At 49.3% G+C, this 24,688-nt stretch overlaps 2 protein-coding genes across 6 annotated transcripts; both read left to right on the top strand.

The window, feature by feature from the left end:
- The first annotated feature begins 4,251 nt into the window (after window positions 1-4,251).
- On the top strand, window positions 4,252-9,311 carry S1PR4 (sphingosine-1-phosphate receptor 4). Of its 3 annotated transcripts, none has more exons than XM_041128105.1 (3): window positions 4,252-4,335; window positions 4,444-4,580; window positions 5,668-9,311. In XM_041128105.1, exon 3 carries the CDS (start codon window positions 5,689-5,691, stop codon window positions 6,913-6,915), a length of 1,227 nt encoding a protein of 408 aa, XP_040984039.1. In that variant the 5' UTR covers window positions 4,252-4,335; window positions 4,444-4,580; window positions 5,668-5,688; the 3' UTR covers window positions 6,916-9,311. The 3 variants fall into 3 exon arrangements, with proteins under 3 accessions (XP_040984039.1, XP_029888367.1, XP_029888366.1); XM_030032507.2 differs by having other exon boundaries at window positions 4,253-4,335; window positions 5,550-9,311; XM_030032506.2 differs by having other exon boundaries at window positions 4,253-4,335; window positions 5,499-9,311.
- An 800-nt stretch (window positions 9,312-10,111) lies between these two features.
- Window positions 10,112-23,045, top strand: NCLN (nicalin). 3 transcript variants are annotated; one of them, XM_030032505.2, is made up of 15 exons: window positions 10,112-10,374; window positions 13,278-13,468; window positions 13,707-13,851; window positions 14,489-14,583; window positions 14,824-14,904; window positions 15,118-15,221; window positions 15,671-15,759; window positions 15,939-16,078; window positions 16,513-16,691; window positions 16,907-16,994; window positions 17,083-17,121; window positions 17,241-17,401; window positions 18,021-18,074; window positions 18,165-18,243; window positions 19,671-23,045. In XM_030032505.2, the coding sequence occupies exons 1-15, from the start codon at window positions 10,194-10,196 to the stop codon at window positions 19,728-19,730; spliced, it is 1,686 nt and encodes a 561-aa protein (XP_029888365.1). In that variant the 5' UTR covers window positions 10,112-10,193; the 3' UTR covers window positions 19,731-23,045. The 3 variants fall into 3 exon arrangements, with proteins under 3 accessions (XP_029888365.1, XP_029888364.1, XP_040983580.1); XM_030032504.2 differs by having other exon boundaries at window positions 17,238-17,401; XM_041127646.1 differs by lacking the exon at window positions 10,112-10,374 and adding an exon at window positions 11,459-11,477 and having other exon boundaries at window positions 17,238-17,401.
- The last annotated feature ends 1,643 nt before the right edge of the window (window positions 23,046-24,688 follow it).

Genomic DNA, 24,688 nt, shown 5'->3' with positions numbered 1-24,688 from the left:
CTTGGGAATCAGGGCTTTTGTTTCATTAAAACCTTACTGCCAAATACAGGGCTCCCACTGTGCTCTGATCCCTAGTTTCTCTCTGTGGGCAGCAGCTCTCTCCATGGGTCTGTATCCTGCAGTAACCTTGTGCAAAGGTCTTGCTTTCTTCTTGATCCCAGTGGTGCTGAGCTGCAAGCTCCGAGCTCAGATGCCCAGGGCCGTTTGAGTTTACTTATTGCTCTGTAATGGCCAGTGGGTCAGCAGTACCAGGGCCAGGCTATGCTGCAGACATTAGAAACCAGACAGCAGTTCTCTGTCCCAAACCATTTAGTATTCTTGTGTTTAACAGGCAGGGAGAAAAAACACAGGATGGTAAGCAGCAGAGTTTGGGATTAATTTATGCTCTCCAGACACAGTGCAGCAGCACCAGCCCAGCTGCCAGTAAACGCATTGCCCCTGCCCCAGCCAGGCAGCACTAACCACAGCGAGGTGTGTTGCCTGTCCTTCCTCTACAGTGCTCAGGTTAGGTTTCAAACCAGCCCGATTTCCTCTGCGTGGTGCTCGGTGCCGCACCCCTGCCAGCTCCCCCTTCCGCAGGCATCACCCTGCTGTTTACACCGAGCCCTCCCTGGCCCGTTTCCTGGGTGAGGACTGGTTCCTCCCTGCCATCCCTGCATGAACATGGGAAGAAACAGTTCTCAGCTGTGAACATGTGGGGACAAGTCTGGTGCTGAGCTAGGCTCTGCTTCAGAGGGTGCAAAGCAATGCTGATGAGCTCATATGAGGGATTTTATGGGTCCTGCACAGGGGACCCTAGGCCAGAGGCTCCAGCCAGGTCTCTGGAGCAGCTTCATGGTCTTGGTCATGCCACACTGACCATGGCTGGCTGTGCCATGCTGGGTGGGGGTGGCAGAAGCACTGTGCAGCTCCCTTGCCCCCGGGGACGTGTCTGCTCACTGGAGACATGGTTACAGGGCAGAAGATGCTAGGGGAAAGCTGAGCTTGTCCCAGGCACAGTAGGAGAACTGGCGCTGGGCATGGCACTTGGAGACCAGGCACTGAGCTGGTCCAGCTTCTCCAGCCCTTCTGAGCTACCCAGGCCAAAATCCAGACCTAGGGAGGAGAGGGATTGCTTCTCTGGCAATTGTCAGTGGCTGTCAGCAGCTGCATGAAATGCCACGCTGTAAAGAAGAAGTGAGACTCAGGAGTTTGCATTTGTTGCATGCTGACTCTGGAAGGATGCTAAGGGATAAGCACCTCCAAAGATCCCGTCCAACAGGTACTGAGCACTGGAAGTGCTCGGTGCCTTTTACTGCAGATCAGCCAAAAGGTCAAAATCTCAAACCTGTTGCAAAGGAAGGAAAGGTGTGACACCATGGGAGACAGGGTCTGGGCTGGCACACTGATGATGTGTTTTATTGGGATGATTTCCAAGTCATTATCTTTTTGGGGGGGGTGGGCAAGGGCATTTTATAAAGCTGTTTGCTTTCTGTTTAATGTTTTTGCATTGAGGAAATGCAAGTTTCTAAAGAAAAGCCACTTAAAGAAAAAAAATCAACAAAACTTTGCCATTTAAGGTCATTAATATGGTCTAATGGAGATGATCCTGAAACTTTCTATTTTGTGTTTTTGTTTTCCTTTAAATCCAGAGATGCACTGCAAAGACTCTTTTCCTACAGAGACCCACCATCACCACCACCCAATTTCAATGAATTGACACCCAGGCACAACAACTGTGCCTGGGACAATTCTTTGAGCACTGTGAAGGGCCAGGTCTCCAGGGTTTGGTGTCAGCCCAAGTCAGAGGGGCCTTGCTGGCTCTTCCCAGCTCCTCTGGGGCCAGAAGCCTCCTGCCATGTTGGGGACTGGGATGTGCCACTGGAAAGATGACTGCCTGCTGCTGCATAGTAGAAGAGACCAAAGCTAGGAAATGCAACCAACCAACTGCCAGGAGCAATCAGTCATTTTTAAACCAGCACAACTCCACCCTTCCTGGAGCAGAAAAACACCTGCAGGCAAATGGATGCCTTGGCTGATGTTGGGCTGTGCTGGGGCTACACAGCGGGGACAGGATAGGTGGGTGGGAAAGTGGGGAGGGAGCCTTGTGGGAGAGAGATGGGGATGCCAGCTGTCCAAGAGCCAGCCTGGGGGTTGCCTGGCTAGCCCCACCAGGCAGAGCTCTCCACAGAGCTTCACCCAGGGATTTTTTTTTTAATCAGAATGTCTGAAAATACAAGTTTTAATCAGGACTGTGCAGCAGCACAGCAGGAAAACCTCAACAGAAATCATCAATATTTTATCTTGCATTTGTAGCTTGCTGTCTTTCCCCCGCAGCTGCTCGTGGCCCCCCACAATCTGGAGCTGGACACCCTCCCGTAAGCAGGCGGTCTCAGGGCAGGAGTGACCAGGCATGCCACTGGCCACAAACCCAGGGAGCCCTGCTCCAGGCTGCTCCTGCCCTGCTCCTCTCTGGGCATCCCTGACTGCAGACAAACTCTTCCCTTCTGCGGCTGAGGTGCTTTTGCCTTCCCATTGGCCTCGGCAGGAGCAGGCTGTGGAGGGTTCCAAGGCTTCTGCTGCTAAGGTGCCTCATCTCAGCATCTGTGAACACCTGCTATGGCCACAGTTCTGGCAGAGGGTTCAGGGGGCTGCAGCTGGCCCCCATACCTCCCTTGGTCCTTCCAAGCCAGCGCTCAGCAGCTATCAGGCAGTTTCAAGTAGATTGTGGTCTTGATTTGAAGGAAAGAGATGAGAAATGTTGCAGGATGGGGTGTCCCTCCCCTGCCCCCCTTAATTTCAAAGAAAGAACATCTGAACTGAAACAGCAGCAAAGGAGAAGTACCAAGATAAAGCTTAGCCTGCATCTGTGCAGATAGCAATGGGGAGCCACTGCAGAACAACAGGAACTCTCCCTCATGTGGGTGCCCAGCTGAGGGGGAGCCTCATTTGCCCCCAGCCATGGAGATGGGGACTCTCTGGCTCGGGTCTGGCAGCAGCAGCTCTGAGGGAGACACACGGCTGGATTTGTGCCAGCCAGCGAGGCCCTGCTCTGCTGAGGTGATTGCATGCAGTGGAGAAGACCCAAGTATCCCCAGGCCCCCCCGGCTATGGGACTGTGCCTGACTTGCCATGAGATGGGAGCAGTGTTTGAGACGTGTGGTAACTTGGCATGAGGCAGGGAGCTTGGCAGGCTGTTGGGGCACAGAAGTGAGAGGGTGCTGGAAAGGCAGCAGCAAGGGCTGGGACAGCCAGCCAGCCCCCCTCACAACGTGCTGTGAAACTGCAGCGTGCCTCACAGGTACCCAGTCCCCTCCGCTATGGAAAGGCCAAACAACACAGGTGCTAGGACAGAGCAAGGAACAAGGTTTTTGTCTCACTGGAATAGCTCTTGACAAAATAATCAGCCCTACCTTTTAGGGCAGCACCTGATGTGCTTGTGGAAGGGGCATTAGGAAGAGCCTGTGATATTTTGCTGGTCCAGAGGACCTGGCACCCCATGGGTGAGTGTGTTGAGACATCCCAGCTGCTTATCTGCCTCAAGCCCTCCTGCCGTCAAAAGCATTTGCCTCCTACCTGCCCCACACTTGCTGCAGATCTCCCTGACATAGAGCTCGTTCCTGTCAGCTATTTCTTCCCTGAGACTGCTCATACACTGCCAGCTATTTGAGAAGCTACTTAGTGTCCCTGACAAGCCAAGTTTCTTCATCCACTGATCTTTTAGGGACACCCCACCAGTTCTGTCCTGAGCAGACACATTAGGTGGAGGCTTAGCCTGAAGCAAGTATAAAGCAGGGGTGATGTGCAAGAACCACATTGACCCATTTGATTCCAGTGCTGTGCCAGGAGCATCTGCCCAGCCTATTTGGGAGTGTGCTCTTCGTGCTGAATGTGCAACCTTGCACTCCTCTTCTCTGGATTGAGCTGCACTCATGGCCCAGCCTTCCTGCTGATTTCCGCTCCTTCAATCTTGGGGTCATCTGCTGACTTTATCAGCATAAGTTTCTTTCCACGCTGAAAAGAAAAGCCCAAAACACCAGTTGAAAGGGTGAATGTGGAGGATGGAGCCCTCAGCTTTTGATGAAAACCACTCTTGCTTGCACATGACTTTCTGCAGCAGGAGCCTCCTTTGCATTTTCCACTTGTCTATGCTGTGATCCAGGCTAGGATTTCTCCACTCATCAAGCAGTGGATGGACTCCCAGGACAAGTCCCTGCTTGCCATGCTGATGGAAGAAATCACTGCTCTTTGCTCTCAACCTGGGGACCTCTCCATGGCTTTGCACCAGTCTGGAATGAGAATATAGGTGAAAGCAGAAAGCAGGGCGCAGCTTCTGCTGTGATCCTGAGTTAAAAGGTGCTCTGTCTTTCTTTTCTCTATGCCTCTTTGCAGCTGTTTTGGGTGGGGTCCATCCTGCACAGAAATGTGGTTGATGTTGTAACTTCCCTTTTTCCACTTTGGTAGGTAGAAGTCTCACTTATTTTGCACAAGGAGCCCTCCCCACTACCTACTCTGTGCTGGGCCTCAGACAAGCAGCTGGAGAGCACTGCTAGCTGCTGAACCTCCCTCTGGCAGCAAGAGCCTCAGGCCAGTCATGACAGGTGAGTCATAAGGCAAATTCGACTGCCGCGGTTGGGAATAGCACGTTGCAAGACTTCCCAGTTAAGTTTTGCAGATGCAGGGAATAGGTCAATGATAGACATTAACATAATAATCATGTCATGACTCCTGGGCTCTGGTCTCAGTGCAGCCCCCTGCACCTTCTGCAAAGCCAGGCAAGAGGCAGCAGATTTGTGCCTCTGTTTCCCTGTCTATGACCTAAATAATGGGAAGATCCTGACCTATCTCTAGCAGGTGCTTGAGAGCTGAAGGTGGAGGGTGCAGTGTCAGGGCACATGCAGGGCTTTGGCCAGCTGGTTTCCCTTGAACTAGGTGGAGCTGAGCCATAGCTTGAGAAACACAGGTGCCTGGACTTGCTGCATTGACAGGGCAGGACTTGGATGGATGTATCCTGAGAGACTGGCAGGAGCTGGGCCCACAGAGAAGCCCAGAGGGGTGAGAGCATGGAGCTTCCTCCTGGAGAAGGATGTATCTGGACATGGGTGGTGCACGGGGCAGTTGATGAAGAGGCAGTTGCTCTCTGCCAGGCTCGGGGTGAATTTAATGCCACAAAAGGCAAAGCACTTAGTGAGTCAGGCTGTCTGGGTGCTCTTACTAGCACTTGGCGGCTTTGTTCAGCCCAACAGACCTACCCATCAAGGTGGGAGGTGTTACCCCATTTGACCCAGTCTGCCCTGACTCAAAGAGGGGCCTCACACATCATTTCATTCATGTCCCCCACCTTCATAACCACAGCAAAGCTGAGAATAGCCAGGCCCTTACTAAGAAATTATGACAGCTGTTAGAAACGATGTCAATACTCTAGCTCACAACAGGAAACTTTATTAAACAACAGGAAGCCCATGCTCATGCTTGGACTTACAAAACACCTCACCCTCCTCTCCCCTTGCTCTTTTCAGTGCTGCAGGGCTGGCAGACAGGGCTCTAACTCTCATCTCCACGCTGGGTAGGGCTGCTGGGATCAGAGCCAGTCCTGTGTGGCAGAGTCTCACAGCTGTCTCCAGCCCTCAGAGGGCCTTCTCTGCTCCAAACCTCATCTCAACCCTTGCTCCATCGTGCATCCCTGGGCTGCTGACCTAAGCTCAGAAGATGGATGGTCCAGAGCTGAGCTGGCTGGTGAATCGCTCCCTTCCCCTTCCACTGGGCTCTGCTCAATACCCTGAGCTCAGACTTGACCTGCTTGACAGGAAAAGTTCCTGCCTGCAGCTGGCTGCCATGAGGAATGTGAACATCATCCTGCAGCACTACAACTTCACAGGCAAGCTGACCAACCGGCAGACTGGGGATGAGGGCATGGGTCTCATCCGCACAACCTTTGCCATCATCAGCTGCATCATCATCCTGGAGAACCTGCTTGTGCTGCTGGCCATCCTGCGGTGTCTGCGAGCCCGCCGCTGGGTCTACTCCTGCATTGCCAGCATCACTGTGAGCGACCTGCTTGCAGGAATTGCCTACCTTTCTAATCTCTGCCTCTCGGGCAAGAAGACCTTCCAGCTTTCACCTCAGCTCTGGTTCCTGCGGGAAGGCATTCTCTTCATCGCGCTGGCTGCCTCCACCTTCAGCTTGCTTGTGACTGCCATCGAGCGCTACAGTGCCATGGTAAGGCCAATTGCTGAGAATGAAGCCAGCAAGACCCTGCGCTTACGCAGCCTGATCATTTCCTGCTGGCTGCTTGCCTTCATCATTGGACTGCTTCCACTGCTGGGCTGGAACTGTCTGTGCAACTTCAATGCCTGCTCTGTCCTCCTGCCTCTCTACTCCAAGAACTACATCCTTTTCTCTGTGGTCATGTTCAGCATCATCCTCCTGGGGATCATTGGCCTCTACATCTCCATCTTCCAGCTGGTCCAGGCCAGTTCTAGGCAAACCAGTTCTCGGCATAGCCGCAAACGGTCCCTGCGCTTGCTCAAGACTGTGCTGATGATCCTGGGTGCCTTCATCATCTGCTGGAGTCCCCTCTTTGTCCTGTTGCTCTTTGATGTCTTCTGTGAGACCCAGACCTGCACACACCTCCACAGCCTGGACTGGACCTTGGCTCTGGCCATGCTTAACTCAGGCGTTAACCCCATCATTTACTCCCTCCGGAGCGTGGAGGTGCGCCGTGCTGTGGGAAGCCTGCTGTGCTGCTGCTGTGTCAAGGTTGGGCTCTGCAAGCCTGGGAACTGCTTGGTCATCACAGACATCAACTCTGGCTCATCCACAGAGAGCTCCCTGCGCTACCGGGATAGCTTCCGCAGCTCTGTAGCACTGAATGCCCGGCCCAGAGCACCTCTCTCCAGCAACTCCAGCATGATGAGCAATCTCCCCAGCCTCTGAGAGGCCACAGGGAGAGCAAAAGATGCCAGACAGCCCACCAGGACCTTGTGCTGCTGGTCCTGGCCTGGCAGAACTGTAGCCTACATGCAGCTCAGGCTGACCAGGTGCAGCCCCACCCCAGTTGTTAACTGTGGCCAGGCTTTCCAGTCCCTTCAGACTGGGATGTTGCTTCACTGTGGGTGCAGCATAGGGACAGGCATTGCTCTTCAGATGGGAGTGAAGGATATGGGCACATTTTGGGATTGACGCTTTGCTGAGACAACTGCTGTGCCTAGGTTATAAGTGGACCCTGCTCCGTGTGTGCATGTATATAGATGCTCTACCTGCCCTGATAAGGGTATTTTGCCCCCGGGCACAGTGACAAATAGGGTGCGTATCCCCAACCAGACTGCTCCCCAACCCCTTGGGATCAGGTGAGGCTGGCTGGCAGTGCTCCACTGCATGTCATGCAGGGCTGGAGATGACACTTGAGTCTTCTGCTGCAGTTTACAGCCTTCTGGAACTGCTGCGATGGGCACAGCTGCTGGGAAAGGATGCAGGCTTGATGTCTTGCCAGGGAATTAAGAACAACTGGGTTTGCAAGTGCAAGTATGTGCGGCTGTGGGGCAGCCCAGAGGCCCCTGGCCAGGAACCAAGTGCCCACCTGTAGTGCTGCACAAACCAGTCACAGGATGGCAGGGGGCTGCAGCAACAGCCCGATCCCTCACCAGAGTGCAGACGCTGGGCACTGTGCCTGGGCAAATGCTGTGACAGTGCTTACAGCCTGGCAGCAAGAAGTAAGAGCCCTGCCATGCCTCTGGGCATAGGGCTGCACCTGCAGTGACAGCCCTGACACCACCACGGGCAGAAAGAGGTATCCACAGTGACTGGGGAGTCTGGTGCCATCATGCATGGCAGAGCTACCTGCTCCCATCTGGCTGAACCTCTCAGGTAACATACGCCTGTACAGCAGAGGGTTCATAGCGCTATGGCCTCCCAGACAGGTAGGTCATGCTCTGGTAAAAATGCCAAGTTCTAAGGTCCCCACACAGGGGGAGGTGCCCACTATGGTGGGCACTGGAAAGTTGAGCAGCAGCTTGTAGATGGCTTTGCATTCTGTTGTCTCCAGTGGGGTTTGGCTCGTACCTGAACAGAAGCAGCAGGAATTGTTTCCTCTTCCTTTTTGGGCCAAAAAGGCTGCATCCTTCCAGAAGACTTTACAAAAGCAGTGCTTGCAACAGAACACATTTGCAAGAATCACTTCAACAGCCTGGAACAGGGTCATCATGCAGAGGCAAGAGTTGGGTGGAGCCTGCCCCAAGCCCTTCTGAAGGTCAGCACAGCTTGGGAAAGGAATGGAGGGGTCTGATCCTAGCATGTTTTCTCTAAGCATTACCACATTTGGAGAAGGGGGTCACCCATGCTCTGCCAGGGAAATGTTCTGAGGGTCTCCACCTCCCTGTGAGCTGGGCAGCATCAACAGCAGGGAAGGTACCTAAGGACCCCAGGAGCCAGGCTCACAGTAGTCACATATGGATTCTCCCTGCTGCCCCAGGGCTGAGCACTGCTGCCCTGACCTCTCTGAATGCCATGCCTTCTCTCCCCTGAGCTTGCAGGCCAGTGACTGCCTGGCTGCAGCCTCTGACCCTGTCAGTTTGCTGGCTGGTATCTGTGAAGTAGCAGGAGAGATCCCAAGTTGCTGCAGCTTCACAGGCAGGAAGCTTAAGAGTTTACCAAGTCGTGCACGGACACAGCCCAGCTGGCAGCAGAAACGGATGTTTCCTCGGGCAGGCAGGTAGCTGTGCTGCATGAGGTTGGTGGGGGGAACTGCTCCCAGGGCAAGGCTGGCTGGGGCCAGCAGAGGCTTTTGCAGGGCTTGGAGACCTTTGCAGCAGGGCTGGAAGGGCTGGGACTGTGACAGGGGTCAAGCAGCACTAGCAGCTCCGAAGGAGCCAACAGAACATTGCAGAATGCCTGGTGGCAGAGGGAAGGGGGGGCAGGGTCACAATGACACCCACGTGCAAGGCCTGCAGGTTGCAGAAGTTCACTGAGGCCAGACTTCATCCCCGGTACCGAGAGGACTGCTCTGTGCTACAGAAAATGGCTGTCTCCAAAATAGCCCCATTCCTGCCTGGGTCTGATAGAGATCCAGTGGGGCCCAGAAGGCACGGCCAGCTTGCACCTCAGATTCCTGCTCGTCTATTCCCTAACCAAGTGAAAAATCAGAGCAGTACCCAAATGCCTCCTTTCATCCCAAAGCTACCCATGCCTCCTCTCATCACACAAGGAGGCCAAAGCCACCCAAGCACTGGGGAGCAGAAGCTCCTGAAGACTTAAAACCTGCTGGCCCAGCAGCTCAGCAGGAGGTGCTGAGCTTCCAGCCCATTTGTTTCGCAATAAATCTAGATGGTAAGAAAGCCCCGGTTTGATTTGCTATGATTTTATCTTCCTGCAGGTCAGGTACCCGGTGGCTGCTCCCGCAGGCGGGGGGCCTCCGCGTGGCAGTCTGGAGGTCCGATACCGCCAAGGGCGGCACCGAGGTGGCCGGTGTGGGACAGGGCTGCGAGCTGGGGCAGGTCCGGGCTGCCCGCTCAGCGCGCCCCTCGGCCGGGACCCAGCTCGCCGCTCGGCGCAGGGCCTCGCCGACCGCCCCCGCCACGTCCAGGCGTGCGCCCCGGAGCAGGCAGACATTCCCCGTGGGCCCGGGACAGCCGAAGCCCACCGCCCCGCTCCCGGGGCTGCGGGATCGCCCCGCTCCCGGCGGCGGCGCAGCCGGAGGCAGCACGGCCCGGGCAGGCGCTGCGCTGCGCCCCGCACGCCCGCCGGCACCGGGCAATCTCGCCGCCGCTGTTCGGCGACGCGCGTGACGCGGCTCCGCGGGTTCTGTTCACAGTTCCCGCTGCCGCGGGCGACCAGCGCCCTGCGGTCGGCGCGGACAGCCCTGCCGGTCTGCCCGGCGCGGAGAGCGGCGGGAGGGAGCGCGGGGGAAGGCAGCGAGCGCCCCGGGCGCCGGGCGGGCCGCCCGTGCGGCCGCCACAGGCCCGACCCGGCAGCCGCCGCCCAGCGCCGCCGCTGCGGAGCGGGGCGGAGCGGAGCGCCCCCTGCAGGCCAGGCAGGGGGGCAACGCCGCTGCAGGGGCTGCCGCGACTACAGCTCCCAGCGCCCCTTGCGGCGCCGCAGGAACTACAGTTCCCGGCAGCCCGCGGGCGACGCGTGCCGCGTCGCTCGCGCCTCGCCGCGTCGCGCGTGCCGTGCGTGGCGGTGGAGCAGGCCGCAGCGGCGGGGCCGGGGCCGCGGCGATGCTGGAGGAGGCGGGCGAGGTGCTGGAGTCGGTGCTGAAGGCCTCATGCCTGCCGCTCAGCTTCCTGCTCTTCGTGCCCGCTGTGCTTCTGCTCCTGGGCCCGCCGCCCGCCGCCGAGGCCGCCCACGAGTTCACGGTCTACCGCATGCAGCAGTACGAGCTGGGCGGGCAGCCCTACGGTGAGACGCTGCCCGGCCTGGCCGGGCTCGGCCCTCTGGGAGAGCGGGTCCCGGCAGCGGCCCCGTTCAGGGCCGATGGGGTCCCTGGGAAGAGCCCCGACCCCGGGGAGGGGCCCAGGGTAGGCCGCGAAGCCGCAGGCGGGCTGGGGAGGGCGACCCAGCCCAGGGGAGGCTGCAGGAGAGCACGGAGGGCCCTGGGAGGCTGCAGCCGGGGCCGGGCCCGGGTCCGGGTCCGGGCCCAGACCCAGGGCAGGCCACAGGCAGTCCCCATCATACTGAGTTTTAGCGTCCAGTCTCAGCATGAGCAGGAGAGTGCCGAGAGCTCCCACATGGTGACCTGGAGGTGGCCAAGGACCCTGCTGTGTCCTTGCAGACTCCTGTTTGTGGGCTGAACTCCCTGTGTTTCAAGTTGTCCAGCTGCAGCCCTCTTGCATACTGGGGAACTTGGTTGTGAGCTCAGTTTTGTTCTCTTGCCTTTGGCTCTTTTGACAGGTTGATTCTTCTTTGCTCTTCAGCCTTTTCTTCAGTCTCAGTTATCAGTCTATTGCTCCAGTATCTCTGTTTGAGAGTCTTTTCTTTTACAGTTCTTCCCTTATGTTACAATTGACCTCCAGTTCCTCTGTTCTGTTGCTTCCAGGCTGCCAATTGTGCAACACCTTTCTCTGAGTCAGAAACACAACCTGTTCTGCAAATCCACCCCGCTGTACCCACTAACCCAGAATCAAGTGGTGTTTCTGAGTCTTCCGTAGATAATTTACTCCAGATCAGGGCATGCGTTCTGTCCGTGAGTGACGCTTCCTGCTGTCAGTTTTGTGGCCTAAGTTTCAGACTTACGTTAACAGTCTGGCATTACAGCCCCACAATTTATTTTATACTGTCCATGAGACTCAGTCTCTAGATCTTTCAGATCTTCATAAGATCAAACAGCAGTAGAAGTTATGAAATGCCAGCTATACCTGCATGCTTTGTAAACACTACAGATGCTCCTGGATATCTGGTGGCTTCTGGATATCTGAAATTATTTCTGGGTTCTTCCATCACAGTTCCCCAAAATGTGTCCGCATCTTGAGACCTCTGTTGTTGAGAACCTCACTAGATCTGAGGTAGGCTCTCTCATGGGGGTATTAAGCTATCTGTTTCCTCATGTGGTGGTAAGTCTTTGTTGGCAGGCTTAATGGGGGCAGCAGGCATGTGTTTCAGCTGGCTTTGACTTTGGTTGCTTGAGTGTTCTTTCTAGCCAAGTGCTCACAACATATTTTGGAATATTTTGTGAACTCTTGAAAAGCCACACATTGTTTTTTAAGATGCTTGCAATTAACTTTTTATGCTGTTTCTTTTTCTGGAGCCTTTTAGCTCGGTGGACTGTGTGTTTCCTTTGTTCCTTGCCAGCACCTTTGGGTAGCTGATGTTCCTGTTCCATGTGTGTTCTGAGGCCAGATGTCCTTTGGGATGAAAGCTATTTGTTGTTCCAGATTCTTTTCCAAAAAGACCAAATAGAGATTGCTGCTGAGCCTTTTCTTGCAGGGGGGAGAAGAGGTTTTTTTGTCAACATCAGTCATAGAGCAATTTAAGAACAAACTTGGACTTCCTCTAATACTGTTAGAATAAAGTTCTTTAGATTGTAAATGAACAATTATGAAACAGTTCTCTGTCGAGAAACTACAGAGAATCAACTTGTCTTGCCGTGCTGTCAGAAAATACTGTTGGGTCTGCTCTGTTTAGATTTCAGAGGGTTGTGCTTGGAGCAGATCTCTGGATCCACACTTTGCTGTGTTTACACATCATTGTTTTGGGAATGGTGGAGAGATTATCCTCATTATGGATTTTTTTTTTTATTGATTGGGGCGAGGGGGCTGCTGCTGTTTAATATTTGTTTGTTATACAGTGTAGGAGCTCTGTGTAGAGAATTCGGATTGTGCCTTAACTCTGTTTCTAGGTGTATGGCCCTCACTGATACTATGCAGTGGAAGTACAGATTTTTCTTGTTTAGGTGATTAGACCTTTGACAAGACCAAACAAATGTTAGAGTTAAGTTCAGCCAGGTTTAAATCTAACCTTTAGCAACACTTCTATTTGGCATAGGCTGAGAGCACCTTGCTCCTTCCCTGGCTGCATGAGGACCCAGTATGATGAAACCTTCGATGTAGGTGCCAGAGTTATAGAAGAAGAAATTTGATTTGGAATATTACAAATTGTAAGGTGGATTTGAACATGTCTATACAAGATGCCCTCATGGTCCTCTCTTGGAGAATGCTGGATCTGCTGGCAAGCCTCCAGACTGTTGTTCTCCCAAAGGATTGCATTTTCATGTGGGGGATTTGATATGCTGAAACTGAGAGTAGGAGAGAGCAAGTACCTAGGAGCAGCCTGCTTATTTGTAATTTTCTCAGCCACAGAAACATCCCATTGGGTGAGCTTAGAACAGCCCTTTGGATGGACAAGGGGTAATCTTGTGTCCTTTCACAAAGTGGTTCTGCACAGCTTGCATCCTCTGCTTGCAGACCTGATCCTACAGCTGGCAATGCAGCAGGCTGCATAGCAGGAGGCCAGGCTTTCTCCAGATTTATTGCTGTCTGCAGGTATTAGGTGCAGGCAAGTAAACGGGTAGCCTGCATGGTTGTGGTGGGGAGGAAGCCTGGAAGGTGGTTGACGCTGCATAGTGCTGGAGTAAAGGGAGCCTGGCAGGACAGGGCTGCACAGATGTTGCTCTGATGGATGCAAGGAAAAAATACAGATCTTCCTTCTTGGACGAGGGGGAAGAGACGAACTTAGCTTCCTGCAGGTCCTGACTGCTCTGAAGTTCATAAGACTGTCACCAAGACTGTTCTGAGAAGGAGCTAGTCTCAAGCAAAGGGGATGCGACAAAATCATTTATGAAACTTCTTGCTGTTCTCTCCTCGCAGGCACCAGGAGCGCAGTGCTTAACACAGAAGCCCGCACTGTAGAAGCAGATGTCCTGAGCCGCCGCTGCGTCATGATGCGGCTGGTGGATTTCTCCTATGAGCAGTACCAGAAGGCTCTCCGCCAGTCAGCTGGTGCTGTGGTGATCATCTTGCCGCGATCTATCTCTTCTGTCCCACAGGATGTTGTAAGGGTAAAAAAAAAATTTCCTTTCTCTTCCGATGGGAGATGTATTTGAGAGGGAAAGAGGCTTGGGTTGCTGCAGGACTGAAAGCTCCTGTTGTAATGCACAACAAATCGTATTCTAACGCTTCACATTCTAACAAATCATATTAACACTTATCTTTCTCTCTCTGCTTTGGTTGTTAATTTTTTTCTGCCCTCTTGCATGTTTAGCAGATGCTAAGTTTGTGTCTCACTTAAATCCTCAGCAATTCATGGAGATAGAGCCGGAAATGCTTGCTATGGAAACCATTGTGCCAGTCTACTTTGCAGTGGAAGATGAAGAGCTGCTGTCTATCTATGAACAAACGCGGGCTGCTTCTGCATCGCAGGGTTCTGCCTCGGCTGCAGAAGGTGAGTTCTAACAAGTGGGGGAAAGGTTTAGAGGAAGACAGGCCTGATCCCATCTCTGGGAGCAGTCTGCTGTGTCATATGCACCATGAACCAGTGTTCTGTTGCCTTCATGTTTATTCTGTCTTTGTTAAAGTGCATTGAGATTTAATGGAAGAAAAACACAGTATAAGAGAGAGTATTACTTGACTATATTTGGAAATACAGTTGCATGGAGTTGAGTTCTCAGCTTCACATTGTTGGAAGTAAGGTAGAAAGCAGAAGTCAGGTTAAAAACAACATTGGAGATGTTAAGTGACTTTAGTGTGTTGGTAGAAGCTGAAGCTTTTTGTCTGACCACAAGTAAGTTCAGTGCTTCCATGTATTCCTCTGTAAATAACTTTACTGTCTTACTGACCTGCTGCTCATGATTAACTTTAGGACTGCTGGAGAAAAGTTTTTGTTTTAGCCAGCTCAAAGTGTTGGGATTTCAGGACAGAATGAAAATGCATGGTCACCAGGATTCTGTGTCAACGCATAAACATAAGCGACAAGTGAGAGGACTTAAATGGTTTAAAGCTGGTCTCTCCAAAGTTCACTTAGCAAGGGAAATAAAGGGATGAAGCTTACCCAGATATACCTTTTTTTTTTGTTGCTCTAGTTCTGCTGCACACAGCAACTGCCAATGGCTTCCAGATGGTGACCAGTGGGGCCCAAAGCAAAGCTATCAATGACTGGCTCATACCCAGTGTGGAGGTGAGTTGTATATGGATTCAAACTGGCAACATTGATGGGATGCCATCTTTTATTGGGACTTCATCAGACATTCAGACATTTGGACTGATAGGGGAAGTCAGGGGAGTCTCACCCAGGTAAGTATCTGAAGTCCTCAGAGCTGAGGCCACTGCAGACTCAACAGGCACATAGAAGTCAGGCTGACTTTGTGCAGGCGCACAAGAGGCGATGCTGAGTGACACTGATCTCTTTCCTCTGCAGGGAAGGCTGACTGGGCTGGGTGGAGAAGACCTGCCCACTGTTGTGATAGTTGCCCACTATGACTCTTTTGGAGTGGCTCCAGTGAGTATTCTTTCTTCCTGCAGCTCTTTGTTCCTGTCTGTGTGTTCCTGTCTTTTTTCCCATGTGGCCTCTGCCCCTGTGTTTTTTCTTGGTCTTAAAGATGCGGGGCAGTTGTAAGCAGAGCATGGTGATGTGCTATCTTGAAGGTTGTTCTGGTACGTGAGAATAAGTGTAGGGTTGTCACCTTGTCTCTGTCCCACTTCATCCCTGCAGTGGCTGTCACATGGTGCTGACTCCAATGGCAGTGGTATCTCAGTGCTACTGGAACTAGCCAGGCTGTTTTCCCGGCTCTACACCTACAGACGTACCCATGCTGGGTAAGAAGCTGCCCTACTCTTGGTTGAATGTGTGTAGCTGATATAAGAAGGGCTTTTGCTCCAGATCTGTAGAGTGTTACAAGCAGTCCTTTACTTCCTTTGCTCTGTTTTGTTTCCCTCTGAGTACAGCTGCTGTTAATGGCCAAGCTCTTTCCTTTGGTTTCTTTGCTGTAGCTCTGCTCAAGCTTGGGGACAAGTGGAAGGAATGATGTGGGAAATAGATTCCATCCTCAGGCACTGGGAACTCCCCCCCCCCCCCCCGCCCCGTTTTACCGTGTCCTGCCATTACCTTAGTGTGTAGCATGTAGGAAGTGTTTGTTAATGGACCATTTGCCTTGAATGTCAGGTGCTAGCTGTTGTGATTTCACCACACCTCCAAGGCGAGTAAAGGAGTTCTGTAGCCATGGAGTGCAGTGTGTTAACACTTTTCTGTCGCCTTTGATGGGCAGGTATAACTTGCTGTTCTTTGCATCTGGAGGTGGCAAGTTTAATTATCAAGGAACCAAGCGGTGGCTAGAAGACAATTTGGACCACACTGGTGAGTAAGGGGCTGGCATTCCAGCATGTTCTGTGACAAGACCTCTGTTAATACAATTCTGTTAAGTGTCTAGCGTGTCAGCCCTCCTGTGAGAATCTCCTTGTGTGGGCCTTGCTTTTTTGGGGATGGAACTCCCAGCACAAAACATAGCAATAAAGGTTTGGATTTTTCTGTTACAGATTCCAGCCTGCTGCAGGACAACGTAGCATTTGTTCTCTGCCTTGATACTCTGGGCCGAGGCGATAGCCTTCATCTCCATGTCTCAAAGCCTCCCAAGGAGGGGACCTTGCAGCATGCGTTTCTGAGAGAACTGGAGATGGTAATTAAAAGCATTTTAGGTAGATGGGAACTTGGGACTTACTATGGGGAGCTGCAGCTCTCCAAGAGAGGAAGGAACGAAGATGTGAAGAAAGGGTGTGCCATTGAAATATTTCATGTATTGTTTACAGTCACTTTATTTGAAGTGCAGACAAATCCTCATTGCACAGTCCCAAATGAAGCAGCCTAGATCTGCTGCATTTTCCATTGCACTTCCTTATGGCTTTTTGCGTGCAAAAGCTGCCCCGTAGTGACATTAAAACAGCTTTTTTTGACATTAAAAAAGCTTTTCAATGGCAGTAACTGCACCTTACAGGGGGAAGTGTATTTTCCTTCTGTAACACAAAAAAATTAGGTCTAGGTGGACTGGGCAGTGCAAGATGGGACTGTGCAGTGGGCAGCATGACACCCTGAATGGCTTGTCCTTTCCCACAGGTTGTTGCCAGCCAGTTCCCAGAGGTGAAGTTTTCCATGGTGCACAAGAAGATAAACTTGGCTGAAGACATGCTGGCATGGGAGCATGAGCGTTTTGCAATCCGACGCTTGCCAGCATTCACCATCTCCCATCTGGAGAGCCACCGGGACAGCCTACGCAACAGCATCATGGATAGGAGGTTAGAGGCCTTACGGAAGGCTGCAGTTGAAATCCAGCCCGTAAACACAAATTGGCTTCAGGACTGCTTGTGCTGTTCTGGTGGTCAGAGGATGGGTGAAAAAACACTGAGAGTTGGGCTCTGGATTCAGGCTCACGCTTGATGCAGTGAAAAAGGGTGGTTTCTAGAGGAAGCTGATCCCATTGACAAGTCCATAATCCCCTCTTCTGCTTTAGGGCACGAATAGACACTAAGGCACTAACGAGGAACACTAGAATCATTGCTGAGGCTTTGACAAGGGTCATCTATAACCTAACAGAAAAGGTAAGAGCTGCCGGTCATGCTAGCCAGATCTGTCCTACCCAAAGCAACTTGCATTCACCAATAGCCTGGGTTTTTTTTTCCCTTGCAGGGAGCACCTGCAGATCTGCAGATCTTCACAGATCAGATGGTGAGCACAGTGCATTTTTGTAATCTGTGGGAAGAAGGAATCAAGAGTCTGGGAGAGAGTTCTGGTCTCAGCATATGTGTGGTTGAATCCCTTTCTTTGGTGGTATTTTTCTGCAGCAGATCCAGCAGGAGCAACTAGAATCAGTGATGGACTGGCTGAGCAGTCAGCCCAGGGCTGCCCAGCTGATTGATAAAGACAGCACCTTCCTCAACACCTTAGAATATTATATGGGTCGCTACCTGAAGGATGTCAAACAGCATCATGTAAAGGCAGACAAAAGGTAAGAAAAGAAATGAAAGAACCAGCCAGGGCATGCAAACTGGCTTCCCCCTCCAATGAATTTTGTCTCTGAGCTGCAGCTTTTCTGGCTTCTTGGCATGTAGCTGGAAGTGATTGTTCTTTTCTGTTCTCCTGTCAGTTTTGGTTCATGCTGTCTGTTCTCCTGGGGAAAGCTCTTTACCATTCCGCACAGCACAGTAACAAGTCCCAGCAGCTCCCTCTGTCTGAAGAGCTTGTTTTTTCGCTGTTTTGGTTCCATCCTTCCCATTCTGAGTGCTGCTTCTCTCTGCAGGAAAAGACTAAGGTCCACTAGAAAGCTTTCTTTAATTGCAAAAAGGCAGCTTCCATCCTGTCTAACTTGCTTGGGTTGAAGCAGTTTAATGAACCCAGTGAGGCATCTTCATGTGCCTCTTCCATGACAGCTGAACAGCATGTGTTCTGAATTGGATCCTTAGGCTTCTGATTGTAGGAAAAGAAAGAATCAGTTCAAAACTGGTATGCAAGGTGGTCATGCTTAGTTGTCTTTGGTTGGATGAACTCCTTGGGAACAGAGGCCTGGGCTGTTCTTACTGCAGTGTCAAGAAGTGTAATACAACCTGAATAATTTCTTCTTTTCACAGGGACCCTGAGTTTGTTTTCTATGACCAGCTGAAACAGGTGATGAATGCATACAGGTATGGAATTCCCTTGGGCATGTTGGGCTATTGTCTCACTCTGTGGCAGTACCTGCTGTAGCGATTTCATCTGTTCTTTCTTTATTGCAGGGTCAAGCCAGCAATCTTTGACCTGCTTCTGGCTGTCTGTATCGCAGCCTACCTTGGTGTTGCCTATGTTGCAGTGCAGGTAAGAGAAGAGAAGCGAAGCAGAGACAGATGTACTATTTTCCTCATAAATCACATTAGCTACAGTAACCGGTGCTCACACAGTCCCAGCACCAAAGTTGGAACAATAATGCCACCCCGCTCTAAAAGTAGTAATCCAAAATGGCTGGCTGTTTTGATGTGTGTATTTTTGAGTATCTCAGTTGGCTGTGCTGAAGGCAATCTCTTGCCATTCTAGTGCAAAACTATTTTATAGAGCTCCTTCTCTTGGTCAAGGACATGCACAACTTGCTTGTTAAGCTGTTTTGATTATGTAACTGCTTCAGACTGAAACTTCTCAAGGTAATTAAAATCTGCTGTAATGTTAAAGGTTTGTAGCTTGTAGTAAGTTCGGAGTGTTAGGAGGTCCTTCCAGTATCTGAACTTGGGATGCAGCTTAGAAATGCATCTTCAGGGTTGTGTTTTGGTGGGATTTTTTTGGGGGGTTTTTTTGTTTGTTTGTTTTTTAATGAAACCATAAATACATCCTGTGTCCATACTCCTGGAAACGTGATACTCCATGCCTTGGCTAGCCAGCTTAAATTTAGTGTTTTTGTTTAAGTGTTAACAAAGTCACTGTGAGCTAGGCTTCTGATCCTGGCTGGGTTCTCTGAAGAACTAGAATGAAAGGGAAGTATTTTAGGTCAATCTAAATTTTGATCTCTTCATGTTATTTGTGTTTATTATTTGTTTGGGGAAACAACAAGCATTTAAAAATCTGATGTAACAACATAAACAGGAGGGATAACATATACTTTGATTTCTGTCAGCTATCTCCATTACATTTATTACTACAGATTATTTGAAGCCTAGATCTTGTTATATCTGTCAGATATCTGAAGTAGCTGTTATTGAATCAAAATGCAATTAATCAAAGCAGACTCAAAAGAGGAATTAGGTTAATTTCTAAGTCACTGGTGAAATGGTGAAAGAGAAGATCCAGTTAAAGGATAGTGAACAACTGGGAATCTCTGTGTTTGCCTGGTTCATTTTTACATTCCTGAAACTGCTAGCAGCAGTGTTTCTGTAGTGACTAGTATCATGCATGTGTTGAAATCTGAAGCTTTCTCCTCCCCTTCAGAAGGAACAGAATTGCATCAAAAAATGTAAAATCTTTAACAAGTGTTTGCATCTTCACAATGGGGGTGATACAGGCCTGCACAAACACTTCTGTAAGCTGTTACTTTCTGTACAACTTCAAGTAACTGGCTTCATTGTCATAACTCCTAATTCACCAAGTCCCACTCTGTCTTCAGGATGAGAGTGCTAGCCTATGATCCAAACAAGGTCTTGCATGTGAACATTAGTATTGTTTTAAGCCTTCTAGTAAGTTTTCTCTCCGTGTAGGACACAGTAGTTTTATTAGAATTTATAAGGACTCATGGTTACTTATTTTCATTCTGTTTCTAGCACTTTGGTCTCCTTTACAAGATGATACAGAGATTATCCCTTAAAACCAAACATCAGTGAAGCAACAAGTCGTCACCCATACAGCAGCACTGAGCCATCGGTGAGCCCATCAGGAACCTTCTGCCTTCCATTGAATCCTGCTGTTTCTCTTCCTCTGTCTCCTCTTTGCTACTCTATGGAGGGGAGGAAGGCAGAAAGAAAATGAAATTTAAACTCTTGTGCACCTTTTAAGTGCTTTTCTTCACCTTCTTCCCCTGACTTGCACCATGGCTGTTTTCCTTTGCTTTTTGGCGAGGGAGACGCTCAGAGACTTCAGTAGTTCCTGCTGGTTGTTTAAACAATGAACGGCTGATTCTGAGCAGCTTCTCTGAGTGTAAAACCAAGTCCAGCACCTTCATGGACATATGTGCCATACAGCCAACTTGGAAAATGAAACTACAAAGTGATGTGTTATCTCTGCTCAGCAACCAAGGACTCAGAGCAGTTGTTGAAAAGAAAAAAAAAGTGCACATGCAAATTAAAGGGAATACTTTTAGCATGTTTTCTTATGGCACCTCTTCCGTAAGTTCATTGCCTGGCTTTGGGAAGGTGTGCTGAGCAAGCAGTGTCTGCAGCAAGTGTGTTCTTGCATTTTGTTTAGACTGTGCAATAACTCATTCCCTGTTAGGAGGTGCACTGTAAACGATCTTGACTGTTATTGACAGAAGGAGGAAAGATTGTTAAAATGGGTTCCTTGCATTAGGGTTCTTACCAGGACAGATTCTCTCCTGTCTCTATTGGAGGATACATTTTGCTGTGTACTTGATTTCTCTTAAAGTTTATGGTCCTTGAACAGTTCATGGCTGCCACCACCCTGTGCTAAACTCTTGCTTGGTTTATAAGGGGTGTTCTACAGTCCCAGCTGCTTGCAGGATCATGTTCTGTGCTGTTCCATGTATTTAAACGAGCTGGTGATATCAATAGCAAGAGCAGCCCAGCTCCTCCTGAGCTCTGGTCTGTAATCCCTTCAATCTTCATTCCTCAGTTTTCGCTTCCAGATGGGTTCTGGATTTTGGGGTGTTTTCCCATGTTCACCTGCATCTCAGGGTCTCATTTCACATTTTTCAGCTCTATTATTTCTGGAAACACTGTTCCTGGCCTGCACGTATGAGCAAGTTCCCAAAGTGCTTGTTGCTGTCCTTTCATGTGCTGCCCCCAGTATATATGAAGGGAGGCAGGTCACTTAGCCATTAAAAAGCAAAACGAAACAAAAAAAGAAGTTTTATGAATGTCATTTTAAACATGGCTGTTTCTAGAACTGTACCTAAGAGAGTGTATCTTGGAACGCACGCTCTCTGTTATTTTATCCTTGAGCAAGCCTTATTTTTAGTTTGCTGATGCTTCTGGATGGAGAGCGCTATGTAGTTGCCCAAAATAGTTGCCAATGCTGTGCAAAGATCAGGAGGGCCAGGTAACCAGTTGCTCAAGCATTGTCATCATCTTATGTTTAAGTCTTTCCTGAATTCCACCATCCAAGGTAAGCAGGATACTTGTCACCACTTTCTGGTGAGACCTGAATGCCCTTTCTGGGCAGTGTTGCACTTTGTTTACCCTCAAGTTATGGAAAATACATGAAGATACTGACTACAAGTCCTAGGCTAGTTGTATTTCTAGAAGATGTCCTGATTGAATACTACTGTCCTGCCACTCAACAATGTTTGAGTCCTTTCTGTAATTTGTTCTATGCACATGAGGTCTCTTCACAGGCCACGGTGACTGCTTTTTTTTTTTTTTTTTTAAATGACTACTTGTATTTAAAATAGCATCTTTTACAGAGGCTGAAAAGCTCTTGTGGGCTTGAATGAAGGTGTACCCTTTTTTTGTATGCAAGGAAGATTCAAGCTGTGCATCCTTGTCTGCACCACAGCTGCTGTGTGCGCACTTGTTAGAAAAGGGGTTGTTGTGACCAGTCACTGTCCTTGTCCTTTGGATGGGGACCAAAGCACTGATTTCAATCCATCTTTGTTTCACTGTAGTCTCCTTCTTGGAGTTCCCTTACCCCACGATGTGTGCTTTATGCTACTTTAAATGTGTAGTAACTTGTTCTTCAAAGGGTCTTTTCCAGGAGAGCACACTGATGTCAGTGGCTCACTGTAATATCAGCAGGTGGCATGGTACCAAGCACTCCTGATATATCAGCCCTATAGGAAAACTTTCCTTTTTCTGATCTGTTGAGTGCTTACTTAAAATACATCTCTCTACATGCATGAAGTGTTCATGACCCTCTGCCGCCAAATGAATTTATAAATATGGCTTCAGAAATTGCTGGAGTGGCTGGAAGACGAGCCTTGATTGTTTTCCACTGGCTTTTATGCTCTGCCCTTAGAGACTATGTATGTTGTGCTATGGGAAGGTGCATGCTTTGGACTGTGTAGGTTCAGAACATGCACGGTACAGTGGCTATCTGAAGAACTTCTCTGTAGGTTCTGAGTACCTGGAAGTAGTTTCAGAGGCCTCCAGCTGCATCATACATTTCTAGTGTGTTACACTTGGCGAGCAGATTACTTAACCAGGCTTAATGAAACTCCGTTACCTCACTGAGAAAAATAGAAAAACCAAAATTATTAGCAATCCTGCTGCAGCTTGACTTGATGTATATAAAATTTGCAAGTAGTGGGCAAGAGAGAACAGAAGAGGCCTGGAGCATTCTTCCTTGCAGTGGAGACTGTCAACGTTCAGTCTTCCAGATGAGAAGCTCAAAGTTTAGAGTAAAAAACTTCCACCAAGGCAACCCAGTGTGGTTGCAGCTATGTCCCTGTCAAGGTTGTAGCATTAAAGCAAACACTTTAGCTCCTTGTGGTCTCAACAATAAACTGCTAACGCTCCTGATGCAATGCCAGAAGCCAGTGGCAGCTATATAAAAGAAAGGTGGATAGAAGTAAATGAGGAGAATTCATAAACCTGAAGGGCAGTTTGGATAGTACATCGCTCTATCCCACACAAGGGTAATTTGTCCTATAATCTGATTGGATGCATTTTGTGTAGCTGGCTGCCATAGAAAGCAGTTTTTACTACAGATAAGGGTTTATGCTTTTGATCAAAGTGCACGTGCACTGAAACATTATACGCTCAAATCTGAGATAGCCAAATTCCAACTTTCTCATAGCTGGAACAGAGTGCCCATCCTGGGAGTGAACTTAGTTCCCACATTTGGGAAGTTGACAGAGAAGCTTGTAAATAGATCCTGCTGTTCTGCTAGCTTTTGAAAATAACAAGAAAAATGATGCTGGTCCATACTGCAGCATATCTGATCAATTCTGTCACTAACACGACACGCAAAGGCAGAAATCCAATGGCTGTTCTGGTAAAATAAAAGTTGTCCACAACATTGCAGAAGAGCTCTGTGTAGCTGATTGTTGTTGCCCCTATTTTTACCTATCCTTTTTATCAGGAGTTTGCCTTGCCTGGAAGGAAGAAGCATGGAAAGCATTAAGTCCACATATACACAACTAGCTAGCAGTTGATGCTTCTAGCCATAAAACAATTTTCTTTGCTATCTGTCTGACTTCACCTGTTGTCCTAGTGCTGTCAGTCTGCAGCTCACAAAAATTTGGTTTTCCAACATGGTTTAAGCACTGAAGCTGTTCATTCCTTCTGTCCACTCCCACCCACACAGGCACTAATGGGGATTGTATGCAAGTAGGTTGGACTATTGTAGTTGATGTCTTAAATCAGAGAGGTTGGTTAATTGTTACAAAATAAGTACTAACATGTAATATGAACTCTGCCTTGTACTCAGTGCTAAGAGGAAGGACCCTGAAGCCAAAATGGAACTATCTGTGGCTGGAGGAGTCACCACAATCTGTTTAGACATTTAAAACCACAGATACCCAAAATTGTTGTGGGGCTTGGTTTTGGGGTTTTTTTGTTTGTTTAAATCATGTGCTCTCATGTTGTTCATAGCACAAGGCAAAATACCGAGCTTCTGCACCTTGTGGCCAAGCTGGGTTTTTACATTTAAGAGCCATTCAGTCTTGACTTACGATCTGAAATGATGGGGGTGCTACTCTATGTCTCAGTAAGTTGGGCCTCCGGGTATTCAAGTGTGGGCTCCTTCTTGCTCACTTTGATCTGTTTAGTTTCCATTTGTAGTTACTGGATAGAAACTTCAAGGTTATAGTCTGGAATATCTGCAGCTCAGGAAAAAGAGTTGATTTATCTAGCAATGTTAACTCAATTATTTATCTCTTGTGTGTCCTAAAGAACAAATGTCTATTGAGGTGAATATTTAAAAGCTAATAGAAAGTTCAATGCAGTTGATTTACATATTTTTTCTGACTACAAATGTAATATTTAAGTATTTTAACATTTTTCATTTCCTTATTTGTTTGTCCCTTTTCCCTTGGAAAAATAAACCAAGTGAGTAGGTTTGATGAACAGATTTGTTGCAGGACTATTTGCTGCTGGAAGCTCAAAAACCTGGAATCTCCTTGCGTTATTTGAAGGTATAGCCCCCCTGCAAAAAGGGAGAAAACGTTTAGGAGCTTACCTCATCCCTTCTATATAAGTCAAAAGTCAAATAGTATGACAAAAAACATTTACAGACGCTGAGCAAGATTCCAGTACCCTGAGGTGAGCATATTCCCATTTATTTGAAGGGTTCATGCTGCTTTGAGGCAACTAAAATTTCTATGCAGGACAGCTTCAATACTGTGAAAAACTGGCTACCTGAGAAGCCAACAGTGTGTACTAGTGGTAGATTGTTGTGCCTCTGTCATTACCAAATGACTTTTTGAACACTTATAAACTATTTATTCAAATTATAAACATTGCAAGAGATCTGTTCCCTGAGCATGAGTCAGTCCAAGTCTTAAAAACCACAGCAGTCATAGTTGTAGAGTGGAAAACTGCCCTAAACACAACAGAAGGGGAAAGATGGAGGTTGTACTTCCATTCTGCCTCCTCGCAACGGCCGAGTATCTAAAGGGTTCTCCTTGGTAAGACCTTTCTTTCAAGCATTGGCTGCCCCACCTTCCCGC

This window comes from Aquila chrysaetos, chromosome 12 (assembly GCF_900496995.4).
Source record: "Aquila chrysaetos chrysaetos chromosome 12, bAquChr1.4, whole genome shotgun sequence".
In the NCBI taxonomy this organism is placed as follows: domain Eukaryota; kingdom Metazoa; phylum Chordata; class Aves; order Accipitriformes; family Accipitridae; genus Aquila; species Aquila chrysaetos.
Note: the sequence above shows the minus strand (reverse complement) of the source record. Positions and strands in the feature narration are given on the sequence as shown.

Bases quoted from the DNA above. Each gene is read 5' to 3' on its own strand.
- NCLN (XM_030032504.2), top strand. From the start codon at position 10,194: ATGCTGGAGGAGGCGGGCGAGGTGCTGGAGTCGGTGCTGAAGGCCTCA. The intron at 10,375-13,277 runs GTGAGACGCTGC...CTCTCCTCGCAG, and splicing joins GCTGGGCGGGCAGCCCTACG to GCACCAGGAGCGCAGTGCTT. The intron at 16,079-16,512 runs GTAATTAAAAGC...CCTTTCCCACAG, and splicing joins TTCTGAGAGAACTGGAGATG to GTTGTTGCCAGCCAGTTCCC.
- S1PR4 (XM_041128105.1), top strand. From the start codon at position 5,689: ATGGATGGTCCAGAGCTGAGCTGGCTGGTGAATCGCTCCCTTCCCCTT.